Source organism: Cladophialophora immunda, assembly GCF_000835495.1.
Source record: "Cladophialophora immunda strain CBS 83496 unplaced genomic scaffold supercont1.5, whole genome shotgun sequence".
In the NCBI taxonomy this organism is placed as follows: Eukaryota; Fungi; Ascomycota; class Eurotiomycetes; order Chaetothyriales; family Herpotrichiellaceae; genus Cladophialophora; species Cladophialophora immunda.
Window position 1 is genome coordinate 2,861,260 of NW_015622545.1, and position 20,796 is coordinate 2,882,055.

General features: G+C 53.8%; 6 protein-coding genes across 6 annotated transcripts; 3 read left to right on the top strand and 3 right to left on the bottom strand.

Annotated features, from left to right (window-relative positions):
• The first annotated feature begins 3,359 nt into the window (after positions 1-3,359).
• PV07_09147 (uncharacterized protein) lies at positions 3,360-5,491 on the top strand. The gene has a single exon (XM_016396378.1). It carries the CDS (start codon positions 3,438-3,440, stop codon positions 5,346-5,348), a length of 1,911 nt encoding a protein of 636 aa, XP_016246234.1. The 5' UTR covers positions 3,360-3,437; the 3' UTR covers positions 5,349-5,491.
• Positions 5,492-6,205: 714 nt separating this feature from the next.
• Positions 6,206-10,653, bottom strand: PV07_09148 (uncharacterized protein). The gene has a single exon (XM_016396379.1). It carries the CDS (start codon positions 10,317-10,319, stop codon positions 7,575-7,577), a length of 2,745 nt encoding a protein of 914 aa, XP_016246235.1. The 5' UTR covers positions 10,320-10,653; the 3' UTR covers positions 6,206-7,574.
• Positions 10,654-11,155: 502 nt separating this feature from the next.
• On the top strand, positions 11,156-13,030 carry PV07_09149 (uncharacterized protein). Its single transcript, XM_016396380.1, has one exon. The coding sequence runs from the start codon at positions 11,414-11,416 to the stop codon at positions 12,836-12,838; it is 1,425 nt and encodes a 474-aa protein (XP_016246236.1). The 5' UTR covers positions 11,156-11,413; the 3' UTR covers positions 12,839-13,030.
• PV07_09150 (uncharacterized protein) lies at positions 12,935-16,486 on the bottom strand. Its single transcript, XM_016396381.1, has one exon. It carries the CDS (start codon positions 15,718-15,720, stop codon positions 13,384-13,386), a length of 2,337 nt encoding a protein of 778 aa, XP_016246237.1. The 5' UTR covers positions 15,721-16,486; the 3' UTR covers positions 12,935-13,383.
• Positions 16,487-16,764: 278 nt separating this feature from the next.
• On the top strand, positions 16,765-17,800 carry PV07_09151 (uncharacterized protein). The gene has a single exon (XM_016396382.1). It carries the CDS (start codon positions 16,916-16,918, stop codon positions 17,288-17,290), a length of 375 nt encoding a protein of 124 aa, XP_016246238.1. The 5' UTR covers positions 16,765-16,915; the 3' UTR covers positions 17,291-17,800.
• Positions 17,801-17,911: 111 nt separating this feature from the next.
• Positions 17,912-19,411, bottom strand: PV07_09152 (uncharacterized protein). Its single transcript, XM_016396383.1, has 4 exons — positions 18,967-19,411; positions 18,794-18,820; positions 18,511-18,745; positions 17,912-18,453 (listed from the first exon to the last, which is right to left on the bottom strand). Exons 1-4 carry the CDS (start codon positions 19,008-19,010, stop codon positions 17,974-17,976), a joined length of 786 nt encoding a protein of 261 aa, XP_016246239.1. The 5' UTR covers positions 19,011-19,411; the 3' UTR covers positions 17,912-17,973.
• Positions 19,412-20,796: the final 1,385 nt, after the last annotated feature.

Here is a 20,796-nt window from a genome sequence, read left to right on the forward strand (position 1 = left end):
CGACCAATCCAAACGGACCGATGCAACGAGCAGATAGGTACGCAAGCAGGTCAAATAAAACGTGGCTGGACGCCGACATTAAGCCATATTGTGTATATCCGCCTCGAGGCCCTGACTGTCCCCCGCTTGTTCTTGACAACAGGGTAGGTTTCGCCAATCGCTTCGCAGAGTTGTGCGTATGGTTTTTGGCATTTAATCTGAGGAGCATCGTCTCAAGGTCTTAACCCGACCTAAAAACATGGATTTGGTCGACACTCTTCAAAATGGTTGTGTTGTCGACATATGCCAGATGAGAGAAAATCCCCCTTTTGTACCTCTGGCCCGAGAGATTGGGTCTCGAGGGATCACAAGAAATGAGCGGTGTCGGTATTGGAGCTGTTGTAGGCCATGGTCTCATCAGGGCCTCGGGAGCTATGTGATCTGCTGACTGTACTGACTGCAGACCTTGTGCGTTGTGGATGCTATTGTCTGGCAACGGCTCTGTCACGTCGGCAGGATGCGAGAAGCTAGGGAGAATATGAGACGAGGACTAGTGATAGGTAGAGTCGACGACGAAGTGTCTAATCCGATAGTAAGAATCCTGTCAACGATCAGTGGCTGGACCTGAAGTAGAGTGAAGTGGCACCTACGAGGATGGGTCGCTGTTGTCTAGCACAACTCACAATGATTCATCGTCGTCCGCCACCTACCTCTGCTCCCTCAGTCAAGCGTCGAAGCGTGCAGAACACTCCACGACGCTTCATGCCTATTCCCATCCAAACGAGAGTTCCGGCCGAGGGAAGGAAAGCTCGCCATCGAACTGGCATCAATCTCGAGAAATGAAGCTTCCAAGCAGGTTCTGTAAACATGAATTGGCAGATAGGTCTCTCAAGGAAAAAGACAGCCTCAGCCGGTGCATGTCCAACGGAGGTGCTTTCCGACTTCCAACGCAGTAAGCCATCGAAAGGGTCAGGCGAATATCCCTTTTCCGAACGATTGCTTTTGATTGGAGAGCAGGGGGCGCCTCCGTGTTGGTCGCGGCGACTCTTCTCGGAGGCTTTCATCAGTGGAGGTTCTTCCCATGTGCATTAAACCCACTGGCGAGACGAGCTCCACTTGGGGCCGTGCTGTTTCTGTTCATTTCACATTCCTTGGGTGGCGATCTCCAGCCCGAAGGCCGAGCGATAGGGGGCTCAAGGTTCGGCGTTCACCAGTCCCGGGGTGTTGTTCACGACACGGACACGGCCGTGGTGCGAATGGGTCTCTAACTCGATATCAGTGGGATGTTTTAGATCCTAGCCAAGGGCCTTGTCAGCCAGATGCCCAGCTAAGAATTCTCAAGGGCGATGAGCTTACATCTTTCATATCAGCTCTACCATGCCCAAGCTCTCCGTGTGGACGAAGCCACCGCGATGTTCCACTCAAACCCAACATTTCTCACGGTTTTGTGCGTACTGACCGCAGGGAGTTCGAGGGCATGGTCCATGATACCCGGCGGCGAGCCAGGGGACAACACTTCAACAATTTTATATCTCTTGATGCAGGCAGGGCGAGAGGTGATGACGGGGGTCAAACATCTTGACACCCATATGGGTAAAGACAATAGGCTTTTCCTCTAGATTCCAAGGAAAAGCAGTCGAGCAGAAGGATGAGAACAATGAATGTGATGGATCCAGTCTGCTGCGGTACAGGCACAAGTAGAGCACATTGTCCGGGATTATTGACATCAAGTTGCCGTTGTTTCCCATGGTCACCCCCCCCATCCTAGGGTCTAGGATATACCCACATTTGACCGAATCTGTTTAGAACGAAATGCTGGGCCAGCTGTCATAGTCATCCCAAGGGCGTAAAAAGTCCATTCGGACACGAGGAACAGGGATCTGCAGTGGTTCGAAACAGGAATTAGTTTCCTCCGGGAATGAACGAGCGCAACAAATCCCCATGGGCAATTTAGCCCTACAAGGCATGACGGGACAGCGATGATTGTGTAAGTTTGGCTCTGTATGACTAATTCCGCACACGTATCGTTTGTTAGGGCGGGTGCGTCGCCTGTGGCGCATTGGGCTTCGCTGTTTCGGTGCAAGCTGAAACACCGAGTTAGCGTGAAGCAAGCCGTCGCGGTGTTCAGCCTACCGAGGTTGGTTCACCTCGTAACCTCCAGCTGAATGCCTCGATCTGGATAGCTGGGATCGTGATTCCGGTGTGGTAGGTAGCCTCGCCTGCTTTCTCGCTGGATCATGTCATCCCGGTAAAGGTGCGGGTAACATCTTTGTCATTGATACTTGTTGATGCCAGACCCAATGAACTGGTTGAAGGAGATCCGCCGGCTTGGCAGGATACGAACTCGTACCAGTACTAATACATCGACTATAGACCCCTGCCTAGTCGGTGGGACAATATTTATATCGATCTGACAGAGCGGTTCAAGGGCGCGAACGAGCATGAGGAGATGATATAATGCTATACCTGATAGGTACTAGTTTGGTGTTAGCGGGTCAGAACTAATCCCCTTTTGGACTGGAATCGTTGCCCTCTTAAGGTTGTTACAGGCGGCAAGAGCAACTGCGCCGAATCTTATCCTACCTCAACCTCCTTTCACTCCGCCCTATCGACCTCCACCCTCTTCCTCCAGCCTTGTCAGGAAGCTAATTAGAGGCGGGATCTCACACCCATGGACCGTCTGAAGGACCTTGTTACACGCTATGTCCCGCGGGGGAGGAATCGTCTCTTCGGCCAATCACCACCTCAGTTCCGACTCCCGTGTTGAATTTAGTCAGTCATCTTCATCTCCACTCTCCACCTCCACTTGTATATCGCCTTGTATCGCGTGGTAATCCTTCAGCTGGGAGATCCATACAGCCCAGACAAAAGTCTATAACGAAACGAGCACAATCCTCAGCACCGTCTACCTCAAGTCCGGTGCCAAGCATCCTTTCTCTGACCGCCGCACAGCATCGATAGATCCATCATTGGATGCTTAGCCATGGCATCGCCCCCGGGCCTTTTGTTCTTCGTGGGCGGTTCAACCCCGTCAGCCGTTTAGCGACTACTCTATTCGAACAAAGGCGACAAAAACATGTGTGCTTATCTAACGGAATTTTGTGGCCCCTGGCGGTGGCACTCCTTAAGCGAGGCGAGGCGCTGCCCAATCTGGTCGACGCACCGGGGGTCACGCTATGCTAGACAGTAGGGTGCCACTCTCATCGGTGTCTCGTTCATTACCTCGACGCCCCTGGCCTCTTCACCGCACTTGCGGTCCTTCATATCAGGACGTTGAAGATCATGCAGGCCTCCTCGATTACCCCAAACCGTCGAACCGTTACGGAAACCTGCTAAGTTTCTCTGATTGGCGCGACTATTCGAGAATCTGGGAGACATTCAAGACACCCCAAGACACCCAAGCTTTTATAGTGTCAGCTGCGCAAACTGTGTTCGAATGACCATTTTCACAACGGACGATGGCTGTTCTCGACCAAACTCCAGCTCATTTCGAGTTCGCCACGTTCAATAGTATCAAAGTCGGCGCTCAGGGCGCCGCATCCAGCAAGGCTCCCTTTCTATTCATCGTCAAAACCCCTACATCCGGCGCATTGTCCCGCTCAACTACCCGAAGTGCTGCGGCGAGCATCAACAGCCATGCCCAGCGGTGGGCTCAGGAGGTAGCCACTTCCAAGGCAATCGGTGGTAGCGACCCTCAACGTCAGACGGATACACTGCTCTTCGAGAAATGCTTGACGCGGTGCCGAGTGTCTCGGCTACTGGATGACCCAAATAAACCATCTAAAGGGAGGCGCTCGGCAAATGCGAAGCAGACAAGTCACACCTCAACAAAGCGGCCCAAGAAACCGAAGCGGGCAGCTTCAGAGGGCCGCAGTGCGATGACAGATAAGGACACCTCAACAAGCCCAGAATCCGAGTCCCGGCGCCAGCGAGATTCCAGCGAGGACGAATATCTCGACAATGAGGCGATTCAATTGCTACTAGGCCCTTCCCCTGGCCCGTCCCAGAAATCTGTCATTGATCCCTTTGATTGCACAGCTGCCACGATAGACAGCGATGTACTGCCCATCCTCCAATATTATCTTTCTTTTGCTCTCCTCTCCAAACCTCAAAGCGACGACGGCCAAAAACCGCCCGACGCCGCATTCATCCAACACTTCTCCAGCATTGATGCCATCATCCAGGGCTGCATGAGGAAGAGTGTCCACATGTACGCCCTCTTAGCAGCTACGGCGAGCCGCATGAGACGAGTCTCTGGCATATCCTTCCGCGCGGGAAATGGGCCCGAATTATACCTACACAAAGCTCTCCAGTGCCTGAGGCTGCTCCTTGACAATCAGTCCGCGGCCGAAGACCGTCAGATTATCCTCGACATCTATTACCTAAGCGTATGCGGCTGGTACATGGAGAATTATGAAGAATCGAAGACCCACTTCAACATCCTCAAGCATTTTTGGAAGACGTTGACTCCTGGGCAGTCCACCCTCGATCAGTACATCTATGATGTGCTCAGTTACAATGCAATCTTCCTGGAATCTGACGCCACGAATCTGGCAGGATCGGTGGTGCTGCCCGAGCTCCTTTGTCCTTCTACGGGGAGTGAAGAGATCTATCAATGCGTTGGCTGGCATCCTAGCCCAATCTATTCGTCCCACTACTGTTCAGCATTCCCAGGAGCGCTTGAGCAAACGCCATGCAGCTCTGACCTGAAAAATGTGGTACAGGAGCTCCCCTCTCTTTTGCGGCTCTTTGACCATTTTCACCAAAACCCCGACTTTATCGGTCCTGAGACCGACTGGGTTCTGAGCAAGAGCAAATTCCTGGTCCTCCACCTATTGGAAATCCCCAGCTATGGCGGCGAGCTCTGCTGTCGTCTAGCCTTGGTGTTGCTGCTCCAATACATCTCCCAGTCTACTCTGGCAAAGTTCCGTTGCACCGACGAATCCATCTACGCTTCTTCGGCTCCTGCGAAACGCCCGCCGCTTGACCCGGCCTTGATCACGAAACGCCTCAAACGACAACTCCAATATGAGATCCTCCAGCCTTCGAACGAGATCTCCTCAGGCGTCGACACCGGCCCGCGATCTACCAGCGAAACCCACGTGACTTGGACAGGCAAATCCGACCGCTTGCTCCTGTGGATCTTGATCGCCGGGCTCTTTGGGGCGCGCAGCACGGATCAAAAAGATGAATACCGCTGGTTCTGGACCCGCAGCGTGGCAGTGACGCGGGTCCTGAGCATTGGGACCATGAGGCTGTTGAAGGAGTTGATGAAGTCGTTCGTGTGGGTCGAGGGGATGCTCGACGATCAGGCGTGGGAGGAGCTCTTTAGGTTGGGTTCGGCGTCCGACGAGAAAGGCGATGAATGAAGTGGATGAGAGGCGTTTTCCTAGGGCACAAAATCAAGATTGCTCACGATTGATCGAGGGTTGAAGCCGCGCCCTGTTCCATCCCCACGTTTCTTCCCGGCCTCTTTGACCGGATGCCTTGGTGGATCTCCGGCCCGGTTGGAGCGAAGGACTTGTGCTAGACGGACTATAACCCGCTAGTAGTCCTCAGCCATCGCCTGCGCGCCAGGTTATGGACGGTACGACAAGGAAGCAAAAGAAAGAGGGCCGCCCAATAATCAGCATCCTCATCCTCATCTCCGTATCTCGGGATCAGGAAGGAGGAGGATACGGGGTTAGGGGGAGGCAAATGATCTATCGATTCGGTGGGCGCTGCAGGCAGGGCATTCTTCGGTCGTGGGTCGTCTGGTACATTGCGAGTTGTAACACGGAGTTTGTATGAGGGGGCTATGTATGTGGGTGGGTAGGTAGGTAGGTAGGTAGCTTTGTCGGCATGTAGCTTTGGTAACCATGTCCTCGGCACAGTGTTTCGGCCTTCTACCGCTCTACGTCTTGGGCTGTGCTCTACGGATGAGGGCGCACAAGGCAAGCATCTCAGCCTCCACAATCACAGAGCGACCAGCGACGAGTGGCAAGCGGCATGGTCAGAGTCAGGGTCAACCTACATAGGGAAGAAGCAGCGCAGCGCAGCGCAGAGGATTCGGTCCGTCCGAGGTATCTGTTATTCTGTATGACAGAGAATACACGCAGAGGACCTCCTCTCCTCGTAGGTAGATAGATGGCTCGATGGGCACGTCTTGCCTTCTAGGGGTCCACTGGAAATGGAAATGGTCATATCGCCCCAAAGAAATGAACGCGAGGCATCCAACAATGCCCTCCCTTTTCCAGCTCACCGTGAGCATTGTCTCGCTTGCACTACTAAGGTATCTATCTACCTAGGTATCTATCCGGGTAGGGAGGTACCTGAGGTGTGTATTGTATGTACTGAATCGAGGATTGGTGCGCGAAAGCAAGAAGGGCGGATCGGCACCGACATCCCAACCATCTTCAGCTAGATTCCATACTCTGTGACTCTGCACGAGGTACGGACTACCTATGACAAAATCACAATAGATGGCTCGAATAATGACGATCCCGTCGCTTGTCTTTGATCAGCCACACCTGGAACTCCGGGGCGAGTTGAGTCCAGCCTGTCTGGGACTCCGTGCGTCTTTGTCACAAGGGCCGATGCATATGCATGCACGACAAGCTGTGAGTGCTCAGAAGAACAAAAACAAAGATGGAGCGCCCCCTCCTCCTCGTTTATCATTGTCACCACCCTCAATTCCGGAAATCTCACCAACCAACCACCCGGCCCACCAAGTCATTCCGGAAACCGGATTCCGCACGACTCACGCCCGGTTGGTGTCTCCCCGTTGCTCAAGTCCGTCGTGGTCGGTGTGTTGAGAGATAAGGGCCCGAGAGCCACAGAGACGCAGGGTTGCATCTCACCGTCCACCGTGGCCCAGAGGGTGGTAAGATCGTCCAACTAGGAGACCACCTCCTGGGTCGGGGGCAAGAGCGGTTCCAAAGGGGGGCCAGCGACAAACGACTCGGCAATTGCGACGAGCGAACCTTGATCATGGATCACCTTTCCGAGTAGTCGCTCGCTCAAGGGACACATGCATCTCGTTGGATTGACCATCTGTGGCTGGCTCGACGGCTCGTCCATGTATGTCAGCAGTGACATGGAGAGGACAGTGTGGTCAAGTCCAAATTCTTAGATGCATCCTGCCAGCATACCACATCTTAAAGAGCGTCCTGACCTGATGCTGACGGTTGGTTACTTCATGCCCAAAGAGACGTAACGGCGACCGGGGCATCTTGAATCTGCTGTCCAGCACCGGTTGGTCGTAGCGTCCCCTCTCCGGTTCGGCGCTGTATTCGTAGTACCGCAGGCGTTGACAGTGGCTTGATGACGAGTCCAATCGCTTCGCCAGTGGTTGCTCAGCTGGAAACCAGAAGAGACTTAATCTCCTGCAGGAATCAAGGGGCTGCGCAACAAAAATCCTAGGATTGTGGAAACCAGATTCCGTACTCCCTTTCCCTTTGGCTTGCGCTCGATGTCCTGTCTGTCCAAAATTCCCTTCCCTAGACCCCTAAATTTGACAGTCCATATCCCGCTTCGTAGAATAGTACAGTGGTAAAGTCACAGATGTGTAACGGTTTGTATCCAAGTGAAATCTTCAACCATTTCATGTCAGCTTATCATCCCTTCTCTTCCCTGTCTCTGGTAAAGTGTCGCATCTTCAGCGTACGAATTCCTGCTCCACCTCTTCCGCCGCCGATGGCCCCTGTCTTGCCACGGTGCTCAAGTTTGCTGAATGGTCCCCTTCGCTTGGGTGCACTACCACGGCGACGTTCCTTCATGCGTTCTTGCGCCTTTTTGCTCCATTGAGGCGCTTCGGTGGCATATGCATGAGTTCCCCTTCTGTCACCGGTGAAAAATGTCAGCACTGCATCAGCACCTGATGCTCTCCGTTGACGTTCCTCAGACTTTGTCGGGGTGCGAGGCTCTTCAATGCCCTTGCCCTTCGCAGACGAGTCAGGTTTGCGCCCCGCTGAGGGGTCTTCGTATATGGTACCGCTACGGTTGAAGTTGAAGGCGCTGAGATCTGTATTGCTCGATCGAGGAAAAGCTGAATTGGGGTTGATGCCATTCGCAATCATGTTCTTCTTCAGCAACCGGAGTAGGCTCTCGCAAAGCCGGTCCAGAATCCACTCGGACTCGGTTTGCTGACTCAGCATTGGGCTGCTCTCCTCGAGCCAGTCCCATTCAACCACCCCGTCCATTTCCTCATCGTATTCCATTTGATCAAGGCCCACCTTTGTGAACCGGATCAAGCGGCTGAAGTCACACCATTCCTCATAGGTATAGCGTTTTCCCGGCGCATGCTGGAGATCGTCGGCGGTCTTGCGAATGGCCCAAGCCAGACGCTGCGTCAATTCCGCCTCTGTCGGTTCCTCCGCGGCCAGTTGTTCAATGCTCAGGTCAGGGGGAGCTTGGTCGGTGGTCGGTCCGAAAGGCATGCCGGCCTTGAGACGCTTCTTCTCAGCCCTTTTGTTCATCCAATTCCAGAGCCAAGGATGCTGCATGACGATGTCGCGCCAAAGACCTGCCTTCGGAAGGACGGTCAGGTCGCCGAGTTTGAACGTCCCCTGTTTGAAACCGGAGATGACGGTGTCACCCATGTCCGAAACGAGGATTGTCATGGTCGGTACAGCAATCAACGACCAAACCACAAAGAAAGGCTTGCCAGCATTGCTCTTGGGGCTCAAATCACCATAGCCAATGGTCAGCAAGCTGACATAACAGAAGTACAGTGCCTCGAAATAGCTGAGATCTTGGGTGTCGTGCTCAGCTTTCCAAAACACCACCGCTCCAATGCACCACAAAATCCCAAACGCCAACACCGACAAGCATAGCGCGTACCACTTTTTGAACTTCTTGGCGTTGAGCTGGATGTCCCGCATGGCGTCGAATTTGTCCTTCTCCTCTCTCATCAAGATAGCCTTCTTCTGTGATCTCGATAAGGTCCTTCTCAGGGGCTTTGTGATCAACCGGAGGGTATTACGGATGGGACCTTTGCGAAATGCCGAGCCCAGAAACTGATTGGGGTGTGGCTCATGCTCCTCGGTCTTCTTTAGCTCTTGGGCGTTGGTGTTTCCAAACTCGATTTGGCGATCCTGCACGGGATCTCGAATCGGGGTCCCCTGGAGACGCGCCGTTGCTTCATCCAAGTCATGCTGGATCCGCGGATTTGGGAGTGGAGATGAGATCCTAGGCCGTCGACCGCTTCTTTCCTCGATTTCCACCTCCTTCTCTAGTTCATCCCGCCTCTTGTCTTCGTTGTCGGCATCGTCCACCGTCACTACCCGCGACAGGGTGTGGACCCTTTTGTGCTCGACATGTTTACGGAGAACGTTGATTGTACTGAGCTCACCAGCAAACTTGTGGATGGAGCTGACCATCAGACCCAGGATGATAATTCCGCCTACCGAGTAAGGAAACACGAGACCGCGAGCAAGGTCGTTGGTGGGATAAAAGTCTCCAAAACCGACGGTCAGGATGGTGACGTCGCAGAAATACACGGCATCGGGGTACGTCCAACCTTCGATTCTCGAGTAGACACCCCCACCCCCACCGAGCCATATGAAGAACATCATTGTCTGGAGAATCAAATTGCGCTGCTCGTCAGTCAAGGTAAAGTGTTGAGGGTAATGGCCCAGGAAGTAGCCGCACATGTTCACCATCAGGATCATCGAGTTGAACATGTAGAGACAGGCGGCAATGACGGCGTTCCAGTAGCCTTGGGAATAAACTGCGTCCTGGCCAGGCGGAACATGAAGGTTCATCGAGACGGTTAGGCCGATCAATATACCCGAGGCGATGTAGAACAGCACAATCGTCGCGGGCAAAGCGACAATATAGCGGACGCGCCGGGTGAAATTGAAGAGAAGGAAAAGATTGCCTACAAACCCACAGACGAGAGAGGCAATGTTGAGGTCGACACACCATCGAGGGTCGGAGTAGCCCACGGAAGTGGCTTGATAGGTCAGAGGAAACTCGGTCTTGCTTTGGGTGAGTTGATTCCTCCACGGAACGACCAGCGCGGTGATGGATATCAGATTGGCCATAGGGGCAAACGTGGCCGCAATGAGCGGGATGGCGGTCGAAGCAAACCACCAGTTGGTGGGCAGGTCATCCTCGACAGACCGAAACTTGAGGAGGCCATGATGGTGTGCCTGCCAACTTGGTTGAGGTTCCAACTTGTTTTTGCCGTGTCTGGCCTCGTTGTCCGGTAGCGTTCTTATGGTGTCGGTCTTTTCAAGAGAGTCCCAGTCCTTCTGTTTCTCATATTCGGTAGTGCTCTCGCTACCACCTGAGCTGGAACTTGACGGGTCCTCCGGTGGCTCCAGCTCTCTGCGTTCGGCACGATCGTAGCCTACCATTGTCCGCGAACGTTAGGGGGCCTTCATGGGCGCTCGATGCGCATCGTTGGTAGATTGCGGCGGCTTTGGGTTGTTCAGAGGGAGGAAGACGCGCGCTCACCCGGAGAGCGTGCGAGTCCGTGGTCTGGCCGTTATTTCTGCTTGTGTTAGTTGATACAGTCCGAATCTCCGAGCGCAACTCAAGCAAGTTCGGAGCGAGGCAGCAGGGCAGGAGACATGACAGAGCTGATAGCAACAGCCCGAGCCAGGATACACATTCTTTTAGCCTCAACAAAGCCCGTCGGCGATGGTGTGGGTGGGAAGCCATGGGACGCCATGGGCAGCTGATGGTCGATGCGAGCAAAGATGGAAAATGGGGAATCCAGGCGGCGTGCAGCGGGAAGCTTCTTGGTTGGTGCGCCACGCCCGAGACACACGCAACCCGTGTATGCCGCACCGGAGGCACCCATGCCACAGGCCTGCACAGGCATGCCCACCCCCCCAAGCCCCGCCCACAACACACCAATGCCGTCAAGCTTTCTGGGCCTAGAATCCTTAGCGAGCCTTGCTGAATGAGCATCTGCGGCCGACATCGTCATCTCTTATGCATATCCTTTCGCCTCTTCTTGACTAACGAAGGCTCGAGATCTGCCAATCGAGTCGCCGCTCTCTGTCCGCCCAGACAAGCCTCCCAGATAACACTTTCCCATCGAGTAATAGGTGCGTTCTGGTGACCAACACGAGAGATCCCGTCCTTCCGTGCCGCCCAGGCTTATCACCTCAGAGCTCGCGCAATAAAAACCACAACCTCCTCGTATTGACCCCTGTGCTCAACTCGTGCTTCTAGATGGTCTTATCTTTGAAGCTCTCACAGAAGTTGCTTTTTCTTCCTGGGCCTGGGAAGTGGCCAGAGATCGAAAACACAGGCACAGAGGATTTTGTGCGCCTACCTGGCACGGAGCGCCATGTGATGATTCTCTCGGAGGCCTTTGTCCGCCGATATCTCTACCAAGTATGATGCGCGACATTCTGGTATAAGAAGGTAAGGATGGGAGTATGAGAATGGATCTGTTGGTCGAGGTTTTCTGCGACCCGAGAGAACTGTACCCAGAACCATGGAGCGCAAAAAGCTTCAGGGTGAACCTGACTCATGTCCGCCCACAAAACCACAGAGATATTTCCTCTCTTTCTGCCTTCTTCGCATTATCAGCGTTTGGGTCATTCTTACTGTGTGCGCTATGGCTTTCCAGGACACCGGCGGTGTGCGTGAAGGACGCTCTGTCTCGGTCAGCTCAGACGATGAGCGACCACGCCCACGCCCCTTTCGAAAACTCGGCCAGGGCAGCTTCGGCGCCGTCTTTGCACACCCGATGGTTCCCGTGATTTACAAGCGCGAGATCAAGTCGGATAGCAACTGGTGTTGGAGCATAGAAGGCGAATATGCTATGCACAAGCTCATCTCGGCCGCCTTTGATAAATGGTCCCTGGGGGAACAGGGCAACGACACAAGTCTACGTGTCCAAATCCCCTTTCCCCACGTCCTAATCCTCACAGATTCCACGAACTGGTGGGCGCAATGCTCATCACGATTCCCCTCGGATGAACCAGACTTCCGCGATCCATCCCCGACTTTACAAGCGGAACGGATCCCCTCCTTGCCTCAAGCGGTGCGCCACGACCTGATCAACAAGTTTTGTGCCGCCGGCTCCGTCAGGGTCTCGATGAAAACAGACCCGGACAACGACGTTTGCTTGCTCAGACTCTATCTCGGCCGCAGGGCCGCCCGATCCTGGAAATCCTGCGTGGATTTCCAGATCCACAACTTCCCGTGCCACGTTGATCAGATGAGGACTTTGGGCTTGGACACGCACTACATCGCCGCTCAACTGGGCCGGGCGCTGGCGGTGTTGCACTTCGAGGCGGGTGTCGACGGGCGTGACGTGGAGTTTGTGCTGGGCGCTGCGAGGCATGTGCCGGAGAAGCTAGCGGGAGAGCAGCAGAAGGGGACGTCGCTGACAGACGATGCTGGACAAGCCCGCCAGAGAAGAGAAGAAGTCACGGGTCTCTACAGCGCGGCGACCATCTGGTGTCTAGACTTCGAGCAGTGCCAACCCATCTCCTTCTCTGTTGACCCTCTAGTCCCGACCTCGATCACCCCGGAACAAACCTCCCTTAACACCCCCACCACCACCTCCGCCTCCGTCGACCCAGGAACCGTCAAATGCATCGCTGCATACTTCGCCAACGATCCCTATTACCCCCGCCCCCCTCAGCCAGAGCTCTGGGCGACCTTTTCGAGAAACTACGAGGACATGGCCGGACAAATCGGCGCCGAGGCGGCCGCGACGGCATCGCGACAACAGCAATGTTCCGAATGTTCCAAGTCGCAGAACCAGAGTGACCCTACCGCCGCGGCCCACGTCGAGGACGCACCGGGAGGGCCGGATAGGACGAAGAGTCTTGCGCGGGCGTTCATCCGGGGAATCGAAGACACATTCAAAAGGGCGCAGATCAAGCGATGCCTAGACGATGAAGGATGAGTTGGACGACCGTGTACGTAATGCGCTTGAAAGGTGGCGGGGACTTTCGTGCTTCCAACGATCAGCGAAGCAGATAGGAAGCGAAGATCGAATGATCATAAACAATGCAGACGATAGGAGAAAGGACGCAGTCTGATAATCGTTTCACCCATCGATGATAATACATACTGTCCCAGAAGCATACACGCACGCATGCTCCGCGTCCTCGATTGTTCTGCTACATATACTTGTACATCGCCAATACACATGTCCGCTAATTTACATTCTCACCAAAAAATGCTCAGAGCAAAAGGCTGGGGATATCAACAAGTGGAAAAATAACAACGCTCCAGCTAGCTGAGTTCAATCCGAAATCGCCGAGAGGTCGAAACGAGCGCAACAGCAAGGAAAAACTGTTTCACACCAGTCGTCAAATATGGTACAGGTGAGAATGAAAAGATAGTGTCGTCGCGCTCTGGTGATTCTTCGGTCATGCATTCCAATTCTCTGCTTTCGGCCCTGCCTTCCCTTTTCCTTTCGCTCACTCATCGCCATATATCACGCTCCTACCGGGCATCTCGATAGCTTGTAGGCGGATAACCCGGGTTGGTCGGGTATGACGGGTATCCCGAGTCTCTGCTAGCCGAATTTGATGGCTCCCTTATCATCTGCAGAGGAGGCGGAGGTTGAAAGCCCGTACTGATCGAGGAAGGTGGGCTGTGCCCATTATAAGAGGGAGGGGCGCCGCCCGCGTGCATGCGGTTGAGGTAATAGTCTTCATCCACAGCAGGACCAGGCAAAGAACTGGAATACAATGTCGGTCCTGCAGCGGTGCGTAGCGTCGGGCTTCGCGGGCCATCGACAAAGCCTAGGCCAACGTTCGAAACAGATGGCATACGTGGTCGACCGTCTCGGTCTCGTTCACGTTCGCGAGGGTCATATGCCGACATCCGGGCAGCGTCGTAACGGTCATTAGCCAGACGTTCGCGTCCGGCTTCATACTCTCTGTAACGTCTTGTATCGTCATGGTGATCAGAGTGATGCGAAGAAGACATGTAAGAGGCGTCTGGATCCGCCCTCCTCACGTATGAAGAGACACCAGGCTCTTTTGTCATGGAAGGTGATCGGTTGCGACCAGATTGGGGAGGGTCTCTGTGATAGATGCTGTTGGAACGGTGACGGCGAGATTCCTGGATTTCCGTTACCGGGGGCGGTGGTCTTTGATGTAGAGCAATAGGGGGCTGTCCCGGTCTTGAGGGGTCGGGCACCCTGTTTGCTGCGTTGAAAGAATTCGAACGTCCCAGCTTAGGTTCTTGGGGAGGAGGTCCAGCTTTGATTTCGGGCGCGGCAGATGGCCGGTCGATATTATCGTAATTCTTGCCTCCACCGGGCGCAGCAACATATGGCTTTCTCTCTCGCTCGATTGGCTTTGGAGCGAGAGGGCCGTCCGTGGTGTCCTCTGCGACGTCACCATTCACGCCATCCTGGTTCGTTCCGCCGTATGGCTGCCGTTGGCGCTCAATGCTGGCCTGAATGGCTTGAGATGACTCCGGGCTGGGTTGAATATTATTGCCGGCATTATCTGGCTTGTCTGTCTGGGGCTTCAAGTTGGTCTTCGTCGATGAATCATCGGCGACGACAGTCCCAGTCGACGTCGATGTCGACGTCCGGGAAGTGGAATCCGCCGTGCTGCTGAGGCGAGAAGCAAAGGTGACATTGCAGTGCGTTGACATGGCCTTCTGTAGCTTGTAGGCGACCTCAGTGTCACCGTGCTTGGGGAAGAGCCGCCTAGAGAGTTCTTTGGGAAACCGCTCTTTCTTCTCATCGGGGTTGCTGATGGGCATGTCTAGCGCCGTCTTTGCCAGTCGCTCATACTCTCGATCGGGATGTGCTTTTAACAGCAATGTCGCCCATGTTTCAAAGCCACGGGGTGTAAGCCCGGGAGTGTCTGGCCGTTCGTTCAACTTCTCCTGGACAAGATGGTGTTGACACTCGATCTCTCTGAACATTCGGGATATTGAAGAAGTTCTGTCATCAAAGATAATCTTCCAAGGGTAGAACTCATTGGCCAGCTTCGTCTCCTCGTAGTATCTTTGCATTTTGGTTGGAGTGATGACCAAGCTGTGCTTGGGCTCATAGTCTTCGATAAGATGTGTAGCAATTCCACGCAGGAATTGGCCCAACCGAGGAGTAGCCTCACCCTGCTCCGTGAAGAGCTGGCCCCATACTCGTTCCAAAATGGTTGCATCTTCATGGGTGCCCATGCGTTTAGGACCTCTTGGTCGACTGTGGTTTGCGTCGTTCTCGGATTGATGACCTGTCTGACTCAGAGGCGAGGCGGCTCTTCTATCTACAGCAGGCGACGGAGCCCTGAAGGATGACTGGCTAGAAGGCGGAGGAAACTGAGGGGAGGGCTGACTTGCGCCTGCATCCTCGGAGTGTCGATTGGGAGTAGGGGGAGTGTAGACAGTGGTTCGATCCAATGGCGGAGAGCCAGCAGCTGACGAAGAGGTGTCCATCTGGGAGCCAGCCGGCGGTGGCTGATGAGGAGGAGGCGGCGGCGGTAGATTGGCAACTTTCAACTGCTGCAAAACATTCGCCGTGATCTGCGATGTGATTTGTTGAAGCAACTCGGGAGAGAAACCACCATAGGAGGCAGCATCAGCGGTGTTGAAGGCTGAAGTGACAGCATCATTTATAGGTTGGCGAGCTTGGTGATACCTGGAGGCATCTAGATTGTGCGATGTCTGTTGAGAACTCGATGATGCTCCTGATAGCCTCCGATGGCGTCCATCCTCAATTGTAGAATTGCTCAAGGTTGGATGAAGTCGCCGCGTGTCCCCGTCGTCACTCAGACTAGAGACGCTGGGTTGCGGTGGTAGACGTTCATTGTTGGAGGCCATGGTGTCAGGGAAGCACAGTCCCTTCTCAAAACTTGTTCCCCGTTTCTCAAAGCATCAGATGACCCAGCTGAACAGACTTGTGGCAGTATGGTTTTCAAATCAGTTGAGAAAATGACCAGCAGGTTTTGGAAGCATTCGGCAGCTGCGCCAATGATACTATATGGCATTCGCGTCCTGACCAGCCCTATGGCGGTTGCGAGCGCTGGACTGGCTGGGTATACAGAGTCCAAGCTGCAATCCCGCTAGCAGAACCGGTCAAGGTGGGACAAAGGGAGAGGTAGGCGGACGTTCAGTCAGTCGTGAGAGGATGCGGATGCTATGCGCTCGTCGCTGGGAGAAGGGAGCCGGAGGAGCACGGCGTAATGCTGCTGAGGTCGAGTCTGGCGTCGGGGAAGGGATCGTTCGGCGTCGTCGAAAGATTGTAAGTTTCGTGCTTCACTCCTTAGGCAGTGGTGAAGCAGCCTACTTAGGTAGAGTTCGGCGGATGTCAAGTCCTTTCCCCTGCTTTCTGTTCTTTCTCTGCGAAGGGAATACGGAAGCGCGGTTCAGAGAGCGTTTCAAGGCGTCGGGCAAGATGGCATGACAAGCACGAGGCGAAGATGATCAAGGATGCAGAGGTGAGTTACAACTGATAGGAAGCAAGCCGAGACCAAGCCTCAAGGGTGAGCGTGGCATCGGCATACCTTGACAACCACGAACACGACAATGGTGTGGCTAGAGAAGGGTCGACGCTTAACTGCGACAGTCAATGATGCGCGAAGTGGTGTGTTGCATCATTCTAGCATGTTGAAAACCGGTGAAAGGGATTGGCGGGAGCCTCCATCAAGATAGGCGGGAGCAGGCCACTAGCAGGGCGTCCCTGGGGCCTAGTGAGCTCTTCGGCCTCGATAGCCACGCAGCAAGATGGGTGGCTGTGGGCGGTAGGAGGCCCCCAAAAATCCTGAATCTAGCCCACGATCACTGTTTCTTGCCCGTGGACCCCACCCTTATACAGCTCGTCATTGTTTTTTCAACGAACCTCTCCTTCTTCCGAGGTTCGCCTAGCCCACGAGCCACGATGCATGCCCTGTGCACAAATCTGGTTTTTGCTATCTACAAGGACAAATATAGTTTTGACCCTGAAGACTGTGCCACGATCAGATCTTGATGAAGCGAGCCGAGAGACCCAGAGGGTGAACCCAAGGCGTGGTTACGAATGTCCCACTTGTGCGAGAGACACAGTGACCCTCACAACATGATGGGATGGAATCAGGGCAAAAGGAGTCCAAAACCGTCAACGTCATCGAAAAACAACAACCCGGCATGCTGTCCTGGCTCTGCGCCCCAGTCCTCTTCTTCCCGTTGCCATATCTACCAATATCAATCGCCAATCCGACGTCAACGTTCAACCACACCACTACTACCTAGCAGGGTTCCCTCAACCACATCAACCTGGGCACTCCCTCCTACCCTCGGGCCAAAGATGCGAACCACAAGCAGACCCTCTGTGCGACGATTACGCTTCTTTGCGCCCTGTTTCTTAGAGGCTCACGCACCGACCGAGCCGATGGAAGTTAGACTCCCGCCCTGAAGGATATCCGCAAATCATGCAACTTCTTTATGACTTGCCGATATGCAGAGGCAACCGGAAATAACAAATGCTCTGCAGGGTGTGCGAACCATGAACACAACCGCATGACCTGCAAGACCCTGACTTGCGAGATGCAATTGGAGCGGATGGGACCAGAAAACTCAGTGTGTCTCCGGACGATGATGGACCATTCTGGACCATCAATGCCTGTTGTATCCTGCGTTTTGCGGCTCATTCACCATTCGTATCCGTACTTGATATCCGCTTCGAAGTCCAAGACATCTATTGCGTTGCCTGCCTGCAATGTCCAACCGGTAAGCTTTGACGACAAAGGTTCCGCTCCCAGGGCGCCCTATTAAAGCAGTACCCCATACCGAGTGCGTTTCGCTACTTGATTCAGAGCTGCAGTATATTCCGGATCACGCCATGACCTTCTGCGCATGGCAAGCAGCATAGAATTGCGTGAGCAAAATTGGACGCTCTGAAAGCGTGTTGCGCGCTAGGTAATGCAAATATGGAGGCTGTCTAGTCTCGCTTTCATGTTCCCTGCTTTCGTCCATGTCTCGTGGTCTCGTAAACTTTGATAATTTGACTGACAAAGTACGCCTCGTGGGCGAGATTGCGTCTTGCGATAAGCCAGCGCCTTCCTCGCGACTGCGATAATGTTCGATGAACCGAATCAGTCACATTTCCCACTCGCCGTCATCATCAGACTCATCATATCTGTTACCCATCTGAGCTTCCTGCCTCTGTCTCTCCTCACGTTCAAGCTGGTACATAACTCGTGCTTTCGCTGGTGCATTGTATGCAGTTACATTGGCGAAGCTGTTCTTCGAACCCGAACGGGCATAGGTGGAGTTGCCGTGGCTGGTTGTGCTGCGAGCGCTAGAAACCTCAGTCCCGGTGGGCGACGCTGGGTGGTCAGAGACTCTTTCACCTCCCCAGGCAGAGTCTCGGTCGTTAGGCATGAAGATTCCGCTGGTGCTAGACGGCTGCCCTTGCGACTGAGATTGGGAGCCGAGGACGGAGCCAGCAATGCTCGAGATCACAGAGCCGGACATGAGCTTGCCACGGATCTCATCGTCTCTGATGCGTTCCTCCTCCAGGGCGGCGTCGAGCGAAGGCACGCGATCTTCGACCTCTTGCTGACAGTTGTGGCATCTCTAATCTGCGATCAGTATCGTAGTGAGACGTCGAGGGAGGGTTTATTCTTCTCCTACCGCGTCATCGGGTTTCTTTCGCTGCTGTTTGGAGAAGAAGCTCAAATCCTTGCTCACTCGACAGCCGACGCAATACAGCTCGGCATTGGACTCTGGTGTGCAATTCCTGCAACGGGGAAGCGGGGCTTTGGGGCCGCCGTGAAGTTCTTTCACAAGTGCTTCTTGATATCTCGACAGCTGAGTTTGAGAGTATCTTGCTTTGAAGCATTTGACGTTGCAGACGAAGCAAGGTATCCTGTAACTGAGGTGAGCTGGGAGGACAACTGAGGGGACGCTTGCTTACAAATTCCCGACGTCGATGTTCGCGTATCTGTTTTCATAATTAGTGAGCGGTGTAAGAGCGGCCATTGCTGTTGAGATGGCGAAAGAAGTGACGGGGGTAGATGGATCGGACAAGGACTAGAAAACGATATCGGCACCTGGAAGAGATGATGAGAAAAAGGTGAGCCAGCTTACGATGCCTGCTTCTGTTCCCAGTGTGGCTTGTGCTTGGGAGACATGGTTGATTGAAGTCAAAGGTAGGTGCCGGTAGGGAAGATAACCAAGAGGCAAAGGTGAGGTTGAAGTGAAGGGCAACTGGAGTGGTGATACTCCTTCAGCCTGATGTCCCACCTGTACCAAGTAATCTCGTTGGCAATCCTATTGAGGCTTCGATGAGCGGTCTGAGTTACAGGAGTACTTCTTTCACCTCTTCTTTTGCGATCCTGGAGGTAATCGGAATTTATACAGAGGTTGTGTTCTCAACGATGATTGCTCAACCAAGATGGAGTGAGATCACAAATCAGAACCAACTGTCCTTTATCTTCTAAACGTCACTGGTGACTGAATTCAACGTCCAAATAACAACATTTTTGTTTGTCAAGCAATGCAAAACTTTGACCGCCGGCTAGATGCGGTGTCAACAACCACTTACTGTCTGAGGCCCTCAGGATGGAGCGATGAACGCGTATGGTACTTCAAGTTGGAGATTTGGTGTTTCTTGGCAAGCTGCAGGCGCTAGTAATGCACCGAAGAGCTCCTGGACATGATATTGATTGCTTCAGGTACAGACCAGAGATGGATGATCTGTGCGCGTTCTGATCAAAAGGAGCGGAAACGTGATGGGCGTCTGCGCACGATGATGGCAAGACACGCCTTTATTCTCCTACAACCAGCCTGATATATATGTCCATCGAAGAAGTAGTCTGAACCTTGTTGGAAACCAGGAGAAGTGCACGACACAGGGTACGTCCACTGTAAAGACCGCCGCCTTTTGTCGCGCAGGACAGACGACGAGGTGCTAGTGGGTACGTGATCAAACAAGTTTCTCGACTGCTTCTAGATTGCGCCTTCGCCAGCCCTTCCGGGAGCAGCACTCTAAAGTAGACACCGGTCCGCGGCCAGAAGATCGATCCAAGGGTATCCTTTATGAACGACTCCCTTTGCAATTTTATCTGGAAACAACGGCAATCAACGGGCATCAACTCGAGGAGCAAGGACTTGTATCACGACAGTTTCGACTCTCCTGGTTCCAGAACAACAGGAGGTTCCACTACCTGGTTAGCTTCTCGCGGGGAGCAGTGCTGCTGGAGACCAAAGTTATGCCGCACTCCATGGTGATTTCATTGCCCAGCATGTTTGTTCCAAATGGAACAAGCTAGACGGACAGGGGACAGTCGGAGAGTCTGTCTTTTGGGGTTTTGGGTTCTTAGCCCGGTGCCATCGAAAATGGGCAGAGACCAAGCCAATCGACGGTGAGGTCGAGATTTGATCAGCACCATTGGCCGGCCCCAGCTACGCCCCGGCCCTGGCTTCAAGGTTTATGGCGAGTCGGGACAACCATATCCAGGGACAGATGTGAGCCTAAACCTGTTTTTGGAATCATCCTGCCACCCTTGAATCAGGAACCAGTGGTCAATAATAGTCATGACGATTATTAGCCCAAGGGGGGTGAGGTGGCTGCTTGCGTTGCCAGAGTCGGGTCCCTCAGAAACGTGGCACTCGACTGGCGGTCTCTTCTTCTTCCCAGGCATCTTCGCGTTGGTTGCCCTGTCGATGCTGTCGCTGCTGCTAGGTAATGGCAGCTCGCTACGGGAAGAAATGCTGGAAAACCATTGAAGTAGTAGCAGCAGGTGGAATAGGATGTATCGCAAGACTAACTGGTTACCACGATTACCTGCGAGTGGCAATGGAAAGACTAGCTGTTGCTCGATCGATAGCTACAGCTCTCGTCTCTGCTGAAATCTGGAGCGAAGCTGCCCCCCCCCTCCCCGGGGGGTCGACATTACCTTCCCACGTTTGCCACAA

Excerpts from the sequence above, each read along its gene's own strand:
- PV07_09147 (XM_016396378.1), top strand. The coding sequence starts at position 3,438 with ATGGCTGTTCTCGACCAAACTCCAGCTCATTTCGAGTTCGCCACGTTC.
- PV07_09148 (XM_016396379.1), bottom strand. The coding sequence starts at position 10,319 with ATGGTAGGCTACGATCGTGCCGAACGCAGAGAGCTGGAGCCACCGGAG.
- PV07_09149 (XM_016396380.1), top strand. The coding sequence starts at position 11,414 with ATGGAGCGCAAAAAGCTTCAGGGTGAACCTGACTCATGTCCGCCCACA.
- PV07_09150 (XM_016396381.1), bottom strand. The coding sequence starts at position 15,720 with ATGGCCTCCAACAATGAACGTCTACCACCGCAACCCAGCGTCTCTAGT.
- PV07_09151 (XM_016396382.1), top strand. The coding sequence starts at position 16,916 with ATGTCCCACTTGTGCGAGAGACACAGTGACCCTCACAACATGATGGGA.
- PV07_09152 (XM_016396383.1), bottom strand. The coding sequence starts at position 19,010 with ATGTCTCCCAAGCACAAGCCACACTGGGAACAGAAGCAGGCATC. Across the intron at positions 18,746-18,793 it reads AACATCGACGTCGGGAATTT|GATACCTTGCTTCGTCTGCA; the intron begins GTAAGCAAGCGT and ends CCTCAGTTACAG. Across the intron at positions 18,454-18,510 it reads GAAAGAAACCCGATGACGCG|AGATGCCACAACTGTCAGCA; the intron begins GTAGGAGAAGAA and ends ATCGCAGATTAG.